The sequence below is a fragment of the Tachysurus fulvidraco genome, chromosome 9 (assembly GCF_022655615.1).
Source record: "Tachysurus fulvidraco isolate hzauxx_2018 chromosome 9, HZAU_PFXX_2.0, whole genome shotgun sequence".
Lineage (NCBI taxonomy): Eukaryota > Metazoa > Chordata > Actinopteri > Siluriformes > Bagridae > Tachysurus > Tachysurus fulvidraco.
The window spans coordinates 19,614,577-19,626,599 of NC_062526.1; the positions used below are offsets into that span (position 1 = coordinate 19,614,577).

Sequence of the window (12,023 nt, forward strand, 5' to 3'; positions counted from 1 at the left end):
TGCCTGTTGTAGGATCTTTTAATGATTTGCAGCTACACACAGCTCCATATGGAGAAGTTTTCTGTGATTTCTGTACTATTTGCATTAATGACATATCAAGTAGAATATTTTTGCATAATAGCAATTAATCTTTTGTTCTATAATTTTTGTATAAACCCCCAAGTAAAAAAATGGCACATCTGTGAGAACTAGCTACCTAACAGTTGTTCTGGGCCAATAATCTGAATAGTGTAATAATCTGTTTCACCATATTTTCGACATCAGCAGCAGCCAGGGCAAATGACAGTTTACAAGAATATAAGTGTGACCTGCTTGATTGCTCCTGGTTACCCAAACAGCTCACCGCCTCTGAGACAGCAATATATTAGATTCCATGCTGAAACTCCACTCCAACCCGGGTAGAGGCGGTAACGCGCCTGACAGCTGCTTCTCCAACCTCCAGAAAGCACTGAAATAGAAAAGGTTTTCTTTTCCCCCGAATTAGCCAATCCTCTCCTCAGTCAGGTTTAACGAACTGCAATTAAAGCGCGTTACTGTTAGGATTTAAAACGTCTTTCTGCTTTAAACGCTGAGGTAAGTTTAACTGGCTATCTGTTCATACTGTATACCCCGATGAGACGAAACATTATTAACACCTGCCTATTATGCGTTTAGTCTTCGGAAATTGTGACTCATTTCAATGCAAATAAAAATGTGTAGTAATTATTACAACAAAAACAACAACAACAACAACAACAACAACAACAGTCCAAATCTTCATTCACCTGAGTTGTTTACTTTAATTTGAAGGGTTTGTTTTAGGGTTGCTTTTGCGTATTCATTAATTAATGACCGTAATATATATATATATATATAACTTTTTCCACATAATGTTTTCTTACTCCCTGGGCTACATATTATAAGCATTATAAGTTGATCAGTCAAGGCTTAAGTTTTTTTGTAGTCTTCTTATGTAAATTTAACATGAATATGAGAAGGATTTAAATGCTTTTCCAAATTTGCAGAATTTTCATGAATACCAATTATCTTCCATAAATGTGTATACTAATTATTAATAAGATAAGATATTCCTTTATTCGTCCCACAATGGGGACATTTCTCTGTTACAGTAGCAAAAAATATATAAAAAGAATAAAGACATAATATAATATGCAGTATATACAAAAACAAAAATGTATAAAAGAGTGATTACACTGAAGACATATTGCACACAGGTAACATTGCACATTTTTCAAAGTTTTGCTTGGAAAAAAAATTGTTTATTATTGCAGTGAAACAGTAATAACAGTGTGTATTATGGTGACTGGGAGCAGCTTTGATTGTAAAGTCTAATAGCAGCAGGGAGAAAGGACCGTCTGTATCGCACCTTCAGACACAGGATGTAACAGTCTGTCACTGAAGGAGCTGCTCAGAGCTGAAACCGTTTCATACAGGGGGTGAGAGTCATTCAATGATGATAGTTTTGCTACCTTTCTCCCACCTCCTGTACAGTGTCCAGAGGAATCCCCAGGACTGAGTTGGCCTTCCTGATCAGCATGTCCAGTCTCTTCCTTTCTGCAGTAGAGCTGCTGCACCAGAATACCACACCATAGAATATGGCTAAGGCCACCACAGAATCAAAAAAGGTCTTCAGTAGCTCTCCCTGCTCTCCAAAAGACCTTAGTCTCCTCAACAGAAAGAGTCTGCTCTGCTCTTTCTTGTAGATTGCCTCAGTATTGTCTGTCCAGTCTGCTGTTCAGATGCACAATATTCAGCTATATATACAGTATGAGGCCACCACCCTCTGCCCTTAAAGAAAAATGCCATTGCATGGAAGGGGTATCGCTGTTACACGATCCAGTTCAGACACTTGCATGCCTGTTTTTGGCTTTAGATGGTGGTGGACAGGAGTCTTACTGGTCTGCAGCTGCACACAGGTTAATATGGAGAAGTTTTCTGTGTAGCCCCTCACTTGGTTTGCTTTTCGGGGGTGGGTCTTTAGATGTTGTTTGAAGACTCAGCTGTTTGGATGTCTGGAGGAAGTTCACACCTACACCTGGGGTTCAGACCAGTGAAGCGATTTGATGCCCGTCTTCCTTGTACCCTGACAGATGGTGGGATCGGTAGAGCGGTGCTGCAGGATCGAAGGGAGCGTGGTGCGATTCGGGGAGTGATAAGAGGTTTGAGGTAAGTGGGTTCTGGTCTATTTTTGGCTTTGAAGGCATCAACATCAATGTATTAAATGTAATCCAGCAGCTGCTAGACGCCAGTGGAGGTTGAATATCTCTGAGGCCGAGATTCCAAGAGTCTGATGCAGTAGTCCAGTCTTGAAATTATGAGGTATTGAAGATCCTGACTAATTTGTGTGTAAATAAGATTTTCATACACCTAACAACTGGTCATGTATTATTTAAAAATAACCCTATAATTTGTTGTATAGTCCACTCTAATATGTATTAGGATGTTCTGTACTGTCACCATGTCCATTTTGGGGAACACATCACATATATGGTAATGGGTACATATGGCGAGAAGCTGGATTAACTACTTGGGATTGTGCATTTTCCCATTTCTTTAGCCAGATAGTTACACTATTAAGCACAGAGATGTGGAGGCGAGAGCTTATTGAGTAACTGCTGGAAAAAAGTATTTTTTGTGTGTGTGATTATCATATTATGTTATTGGAACTGTAATAAAGGTATTTTATGGCAATGTTATAAATCTAGCACCTTTGTTTAGTTGTAGTGTTTTAATGATGGTTTTATTTTTTATACATCATCATACTCAGACATCATGTTGAATTGTTTTTGGACATGAGTGTGACTTGCATAAAACACATAAGGTTATGATTTTAAGCAGCTGCAGTGAGATGTGAACTCGTACACCGTACATTAGCATTGAACTTTCATGCTACACTATGGTGTAAAATGTAGAATAGATACTCAAGGACAATTCCAAATTATTTTTTCAAGATCACTTAAGCGACAGCAGCAGAATTTGGCCCGCTGGTCTTCAGTCTGAAACACGATTTATTAATGTATTATGTAATTTGGAGGAACACATAGTAAAACCCAAATCCCCTAAATTTAACCCCCAAATCTATTTAGTAATGGTTTAGGCCATTTATTCATGAGACCACTATTTTAACGTTCAAAATCTTTAAAGCCCTCTTCACCATCATTGTAACAGCTCCATCTGTGCACATGCGACTAAATTATTGTAGGGAATGCTTACTTGGTGAAATACACATCAATCAAATAGTCGTGTCTTTAACTTTTCAATCAATGTGTTTTCAGCATCACTTACCATTCTACTGATTCTGTCTTTTTTCTATATTTGAGCAGAGGTACAGTTTTAAGTTTAGAAGCCACCCGTGTCTCGCACATTATTTCTGCCATTGTTACACTGCATGCTTTCGTTACCTAGTCTCAGATTACACAATCAGTTTTCACCTTTTCCATTGCAAATAAATCCATGTTTTCTTTCTAGATTTGCTTTACTGGCTCTTTTTGTTTGTCCTATGAGCATTTATTTATTTATTTATTTATTTATTTATTTATTTATTTATTTAAAAGATGTCTCTGTCTATTCCCACTCTCATGATACACAGTGTAAAATGTTAAGGAAATTACTTCTCATGCATTAATCATTATTAAAATAAATTTAAAAAAATTATTTGTCATTCTGTTTATAAAGAAAAAATAAATTGTACCCCTCAAACTAGAGTGAGCTTGGTGACGCCCGTAAATCTTTAGTGACCCCAGGTTGGGAAGAACTGGCTTAGGCTGATGGATAATGTGTAAAATTTATAATATTTTTTTTACTGAAAATAGCATCCTTGTTCCAAGGCAAACATTAAATTCTGATCAATTTTATTGCCCTCTTCTTCTTGTTGTCCTTTTAATAGTCATTGACACCTTGATGGTGTTTCACTAAGACTAAAATAATTTAAAGCCTGTTAAACATACACACAGTGGGGGATAAAAAGCTGACCGTAGTGATTGGACTCATGTACTGGTAAAGTTGGCACTAAATCTCACTTTCTCTGTATGTGGAAAGCTTTGTATTATATACGGTGCATAGTAATGACCATCATCTTCAGACTGTTCTGTTTAGGGTCCATACAAACATTTAATTAGGATACTTTAATCTAAATTAATTTATTCAGCAGTTATTTGTATTCATTTGATTAGACCATATTGTTTATAGATATATATCATATCATAAATGTTTGTGTAAGAAATCCATCTTTTATAGACGGTCATCTTGGTTGTTACCCATTGTGGTCCATAGTCATGTATAACTTAGATTTTCTTAGGTCAAGGCAGTTAAATATTATGAGTTCAGCTGATGGCAGACAGCACTCTTCCAGAAAGTCTTCAGCTCCTGATTCTACTTGTTTACAGGTAAAACCTAATGTTTTTTTTTTGTGTGTGTGTGAGAAATCAGTTACATGATTCTAAAGCTTGACCAGTCTCTCTCTTTAGCCATGCTTTACTATCTCAGGCTTTATTGCTGATCACTCACAGCTTAGTAATCTATAGTCTTTATTGTTATTATCAGCTTCAGTGTTGTTGTTTGATCGTTAGCTGTGTGAGGACATGAAAACAGAGACTTCGGATGGAGGGACAGAAGCCAGTGTTAAGAAAGAGGAGACCCTGGAGCCAAGCATCAGTAACCATGGAAACAGCTTAATCAACACACCTGAATTTAAAATCCCCATTAAAGAGGAAGAAGCTGATGATAAAGACTTCCTCTGTAAGTCATCAAAACTCTTTAGTCTGGAGCCTGTCCGATTGTTCTTCCTACATATTATATAGTGCAATAAAAATCAGAAATAAGAGGCAATTAGAACTGAGCTGCTGTGTCTGATTGATAGTGTGAACTGTCAGCTTTGGTCTCTCTGTATCGGAAACAACCACTAAGCACTTAAGAGCATTTGTAAACATAGTAAAAAACTATTATTTTTTACTTAATATAAGTCACCTAGTCTCTCTGTTCACTTTACAGAAGTTTAGGACCTTGTCTGTTCATATTGCAACAGTAAAATTCTGTTTTAGCTTTTTGTCTGCCTTGATTTTATTCCTAGCAATATTCACTTTTTTTGGTATGATTTTACATTCTGAGAAATCTAGAAGATTTTGGTGGGATAAATTATTTGGCATGAATGTATAAACACAAACGATGCAGTTTATTTAAACTAATTTGGGCATTGTTTCTCTCCATTTCTAGATTGTGAAGCTTGCCAGTCCTACTTCTTTAAAAAGTGTGAGGTTCATGGTCCAGCAGCCTTCATTCCTGATACTCCTGTTCCCATGGGGGTCGCTGACCGAGCCAGACAAACTCTTCCTTCTGGATTAGAGATTGAGAAGTCCAGTATTCCTGACTCAGGTCTGGGAGTGTTTAATAAGGGGCAGACTGTTCCAGTGGGTGCTCACTTTGGACCCTATCAAGGACAGATGGCAGGCAGAGAAGAAGCCATGAACAGTGTCTACTCTTGGGTAGTAAGTTATTATTCATTTACTATAAATAATAATTGGAAGTTCCTCTGTGTTTGGATAAAATAGAGTATACTACTGAATATGTTTGTGATAATGTGACCTTTTATGTCTTTTCTTCTAAACAAGCAATAATGATCAAACAACAGATCAGATCAACCTGCAATGGAACAAAAGATAAAACAACAATGATGCATTCAGCAAAAAATCCACATTTTATAAATCTATAAAAACATATATTTTTTTTCAAAAATCTCTGTGGAATGAGCTGCTTTAAAGCCAGACTGATTACGATCTTGGAGGTTGTTTTATGAGAGGAAGACAGACAGTTGATTATAGACAATGCGTTCAAAAATTTTGGGAAGAAACGAGAGAAGTGATACTGGTCTGATACAGGTTTCTTTAGGATGGGAATAACCCTTGCTGGATTAGAATAGCTGAATAGATGGATCTATTGTTGATAGTGGTAATGAAGGGCAGAAGGTCTTGCGAGATGGTCTGGAGCATAGTGGAAAGGAGTGGATCCAATGGGCAGGTGGTAGGATTTGAAGACTGGATGAGTTGTAAAATCTCTTCTGCTGCTACAGTTGAGAAATGCAACAACGAAGAAGTGGAAGCCAGATTGTGTGATGTGGGTGCACTCGGGGCAGAAGTGAAGGTCCTGCAGGTTTCCTCAATCTTATTGTAGAAAAAAGCAAAGTCTTCTGCAGTCAGGGAGGATGAAGCAGGTGGAGCCGAGGGGTTCAGTAGAGAAAAGATTATGTTGTGGAGCTTCCATCGGTCTTGGAAGCTTCAAGTTTTTCCTTGTAGAAGGAAGTCTTGGCAGAATTCATATCTGATGCCTTGCTCAAGGGCACCTCAGTCGTGGTATTGACTCGAACCTACAACCTTAGGGATAGGAGTCAAACTCTCTAACCATCAGGCCAGGACTTCCCCCTACGACTGTGTCCTCACTCCACATCTGTTCGCTCTGTGGACTCTAACCACGTCTAACTCCAACACTCTAAAGTATGATGACCATCAAGAATGATGAGTCAGCATACAGACCTGTCTCTGAACATTTACAAAACGAAAGAGATGGTTGTTGACTTCAGTAGAGTACAGACCTACAGTACCGATCATATTTGAATATTTGACCGATCATCTGTGGAGATGGTCAAGAACACTCATTCCTCAACACCACCTCCATTACCAGAAAAGCCCAAATGATAGCAGATAGTAAAGACAGCTGAGATCATTGGAGTTTCTCTTTCCTCTGTCACAGACATGTACAACACGCACTGTCATCTGCAATGCCAACCTTATTGTGGATAACCCCACACACTTCTTACACACACTTTTCACCCTCCTGCCAGATAGAAAAAGGTACCAACAATTTTAACAGTTTCTTCCCCAAGCCAACAGACTTCTTAATTCTCAGACTGGACCGATGGCCAACACACACATTCAGTTGTTCAACTCTTTATACATTACTTTTTTAGTGCTGCTCCAACCTGCTGTTCACTGTTTTTTTGTTTTGTTTACATGTCCTGGAAAAATATTTTGTTTTTCTGTTTAATGCATCAAATATATATATATGATTTGATAATAATAAAAAAAACTTCTTGACTTGACTAGTGTACATTCATAACCTCTTATTTTGTTCAAGAGTACAAACTGGGTGGAATCAGCATTGTTTCTCCTGAGTCTTAGATTAACCTAAGGAGTCTCCTCTCTAGACCCTTGTCCCTATTATTTCTTTTATTAAATGTAACCTACATTTGGTTGCCCTTTATAAAAAAAATAGTTCTCCTGTTTCAGTTTGCTAGGGCAAAGGCATTGTCCCACATATTTCTACGCAACACTGAAGAGGCCTCAACTACAATCCTGTCCAGATTGCCTTTACCAGCTCTAGAAACATTCAGATTTGTCTGATGCCTCCTATTTTCTTTTTGCAAAGATTGGGCCTCTATTAAAATGTTCTTTACTGTGGTGCCATTAGAATTGGGCAACAGAACAAAATAAAGATTTTTTTTATCACTGCATGCAATTACCTTGTGATTAAACATAAAGAGCAATATATAGAAAACCTATAAAACAGCTATACTTGTCTGTAACTGTCTGAGACCACAAACACTATGTTCTACATTAGAAACTTTAGAAGAGGATATTGATCATACAATCACTCAGCAGTTAGCCATTAAAATACTAGCAGGTAAAGTGAATAACATTGATTATCCTATTATAATGGTCTTTATTATTTGGTGTGATATATGCTAGACAGCATGTGAGCAACTCTAACAAAGGCCAAATTGTGTTGGCTTGATGACACATTATCAAGGCATCTCAAAAATGTCTTGTGAGGGCACCTGGTATTCTGTGGTTAGTACACAAATCATTCAAGATAAGACAATTTTTGACCTGGCATGAGGGTCAGGGATGACGAAGGCTTAGTGATGCAGATATGGTGAAGGCTAGCTTAAATGTTCCCTTACAAAAGCTACAGTAGCACAAATTGCTAAAAATGTTCATGCAGTGTATGATGTACGCTATATGGAAAACGATATTTTGAAATCAAGGCCCTAGCCATGCAGTCTGCATTTACAAACATTTGTTAAAAAATGGGTCTTTCTTAAAAGCTCAGTGTAGTTCCAGCAAGGCACTGTGATGGAATTGAGAACATGACTGTTCTCTAGTGAAGAAAAGAAGACACATAAAGACATGGTTGGAGTTTAGTGTGGATGAACACAACTAGCCTGCACATGAGATTGTGAGCTAAGCCTTCTTGTGCAACATCAGTGCCTGACCTACAAATGGGCAAAAATACCCACAGAAACACTCCAAAATTGTGTGGAAAGCTTGCACTGAAGCCTTTGTAGCTGCAAAGGGGGTACCAATTCCATATTAATATCTGTATTACTCTGATTGATGAAGGCCCCACCTGGCAACTTGCAGGACGTAAGACATTAGCAGCAGCTAATTTAGTGGCAGCTGTTTTGGTAGCATAAGCGGTCCTACAAAACACTAGGCAGGTGGTTTTTTTTGTAGCCGATTGATGAATACCATATGCTGATTTTAATGGATAACATGTAAATGTGGCTTTATTGCAGATATACACAAATAATCGGTGCGAAGAATACATAGATGCCAAGAGAGACATGCATGCTAACTGGATGAGGTGAGGAATACACTGGTTGTTGGGTCCTTCATTTTGAATTAAATCTTTAATTTTGCAATTACTTATTTGTTGGTAGTATGCTTTTCTTGCCTTCTATCAGTTTATATCTCTAACATATGGGCATCTGTGTTTCCCTTCTTCACCATGTTTGTTTTTGCCATGTTACCTCCAACTTTTAGGTATGTAAATTGTGCTCGTCATGATGGAGAGCAAAATCTTGTGGTGTTTCAGTATCAAGGACGTATTCTGTATCGTTGCTGTCGACCCATTTATCCAGGACAAGAGCTTTTGGTGTGGTATGAAGAGAAATATGCCAGAGATTTAGGCCCTGCATTTGACTACTTCTGGAATAAAAAGTGCTGTGCAAAGGGTAAGGGCCATTCATAATGATTCTACAGTACTTTGATCTTTGCTTTAAACTAATTTAAAATTTTATTATTTAAAACATTAGAATTAATGAAACCTTAATTGTATTAGGCTACCGATGTCTTAAACACTTGAGGTTAAGGAAGATGTGTACATTGACGTTTTCCTCAAATGTATTTTTTTCAAAACCTTGAAAAGAGGGTTTGTTACCTTTCTTTAAAATAAAAAAAATGCATTTTACTTTCTAATGTAGTAAAATTTATGTTTGTATGTGTTGCTTAACATTTACATTAAAATAATATTCTCTTGTGGCGTTTATTTAAATTCTGTTTTTACTTAACCACAAAACATTTCAAGTCTTCTTTAAAGTGGGATAGTTTTATAATTTTGTTTATTAATTAATTTATTATTAATATATAATGTATTGAGGTGCTGATATATATTTTTTTTGGTAATTTTTCAGAACGAACTGATGTGCTGTTGCCAGGCTTCTTCTGCTCCTTGTGCACATTTTCCTTTACATCTCAAAGTTACCTCAACAAACACATGAGGAGCTGCCATTATGAGGAGAATGTAAAACTGCAGGAGTCAGGAGAGATTGAATACAAGGTTCAGATGCCCACATCATCTGATTCTCTCAGGTCAGACACTTCTCAAAAAGAAATGCAGAAGGAAATTCACCCCTGCTCAGACTGTGGAAAAATATTTACTCAACTAGGTAATCTTCAACGACACCAAAACATTCACAAATTAGAGAAGCCATATCACTGCACACAGTGTGGAAAGAGTTTTAATCGAAAAGATCATCTTCAACATCACCAGCACATTCATGCAGGAGAGAGGCCCTATCCTTGCTCACAGTGTGGAAAGAGTTTTAATCATCAGAGTCATCTCCAAGAACACCAGCGCATTCACACAGGAGAGAAGCCGTATCGCTGCTCACAGTGTGGAAAGAGTTTTGCTGATCAGAGTTCTATACAACGACACCTGCGCATTCACACAGGAGAGAAACCGTATCAGTGCACACAGTGTGGAAAGACGTTTCGTCATCAGGGTAATCTTCAACGGCACCAACGCATTCACACTGGAGAAAAGCCATATCACTGCTCACAGTGTGGAAAGTGTTTCTCTCAACAGAGTCATTTCCAACAACACCAGCGTATTCACACAGGAGAGAAGCCGTATCACTGCTCACAGTGTGGAAAGCGCTTTACTAATCAGGATAATCTTCAACAACATCAGCGCATTCACACAGGAGAGAAGCTATTTCATTGCTTACAGTGTGATAAGCGTTTTACTGACCCGAGAAACCTTAAGCGACACCAGCGTATTCACACAGGAGAGAAGCTGCATCACTGCTTACAGTGTGGGAAAAGTTTTATTCAAAAGGTTGAACTTCAATTACATCAGCGCATCCACACAGGAGAGAAACCGTATATCTGCTCAGAGTGTGGAAAGAGTTTCTCTCACCAGGGTTATCTCAAACAACACTACCATATTCACACAGGTGAGAAGCCATATCACTGCTCACAATGTGACAAGAGGTTTATTCAAAAAAGTGCTCTTCAACAGCATGAGCGCATTCACACAGGAGAGAAGCCGTATAACTGTTCACAATGTGAAAAGAGTTTCACTGACCCAAGAAATCTTAAACGACACAACCGCATCCACACAGGAGTGAAGCCGCATCATTGCTCACAGTGTGGAAAAAGTTTTATTCAAAAGATAGAACTTCAGTTACACCAGCGCATCCATACAGGAGAGAAGCCATATCACTGCTCACAGTGTGGAAAAAGTTTTAAGCGAAAGGATCATCTCCTACAGCACATGAGAGTTCACCCAGGAGAGAAGCCGTATCACTGCTCACTGTGTGGAAAGAGTTTTGTTCAAAAGGGTGCACTTCAACATCACCTGCGAATTCACACAGGAGAGAAGCTGTATAACAGCTTACAGTGAGGAAAGAGTTTTACTGACCTGAGAAGTTTCCAATAACATCAGAGCATTCACACAGGGAAGATTATATTCTGATTATATTACCATACTTTCTACCTTTACACTTAGGGTAATTTTGAGCACGTTCAGTTTTTGAGAAAAAGGGAAAAAATATTATGGAATGTTTGACCTCAATGTTAAATAGGCCTACAGTACAAATAATGTTAATGTTGATAACGGCGGTGACGGACTATGCTGAATTTTATTTTTTTTTGCACTCCACCACCGATCATAATGAACCTAATTTTCAAGATGCATATACTGTAAATTGATCCTTTCAAAATGTGTGATCCGTTTCTGTCCAGTCAGTGGCATTAGGCAAAACCGCAGTCTTTCCGTGGTTCATTGTTTATTTCCCCTGAGCTCTGCTTTCCGATGTTCAGCAAAAGTTGCCAATGATGGACATGTTCACCAGCGCATCTAGCTCAGATCTCTGGTAATAAATTCATAATTGGTGTAGAATACATGTAACATGCAGCAAGCAAATGTCACTGAGTAGGTGGAATGACCAGTTATTTATGTTACAAGTTTCTTCCCTGTCCTTGAAACATTTACCCCATCTGTTATTTATTGTAGCAATTCCATAAAATGCTTTTCAGAAATTGAAAACTGACCTGAGCTCATTCTTGGCCCTATATTCAATGACGGCCAAAACTAATCAGTGTTCGATGATGCTTTAACTTTATGGGCTTGGGGCGTGTTCCTGGGCAGTCTGGTGGTTTTTCTTTATAGGTGTGTCGGAGAACAGTTTGATTTGAACAGAAATGCTCAATTTGCACAAATTAAAATAAAACCTTTAAATTCTAAATGGAATTGAGATGTGTGTAAGTACAACTACTTGCTTGGTAAACGTTCCATCACAATAAATGTCATGAGCTCCAATGAGAGACATATTGACAGAGGAAGGAGGAAGACAAGAAGTCCAATGTCAAAGTGTTTAGTAATGCATTAATTCAGAGTCTCTCATCTAAGACAAAAATCAACAAAAACTGGATCTCATTTGCATGAAACTGATAGTAATGTCAAAAAGT

General features: G+C 37.9%; 1 protein-coding gene across 1 annotated transcript; it reads left to right on the forward strand.

The window, feature by feature from the left end:
* Positions 1 to 377: 377 nt before the first annotated feature.
* LOC113637410 (zinc finger protein 431-like) lies at positions 378 to 11,805 on the forward strand. The gene is made up of 8 exons (XM_047818496.1): positions 378 to 573; positions 1,982 to 2,166; positions 4,298 to 4,385; positions 4,569 to 4,737; positions 5,212 to 5,483; positions 8,567 to 8,634; positions 8,814 to 9,004; positions 9,464 to 11,805. The coding sequence occupies exons 2-8, from the start codon at positions 1,982 to 1,984 to the stop codon at positions 10,954 to 10,956; spliced, it is 2,466 nt and encodes an 821-aa protein (XP_047674452.1). The 5' UTR covers positions 378 to 573; the 3' UTR covers positions 10,957 to 11,805.
* Positions 11,806 to 12,023: the final 218 nt, after the last annotated feature.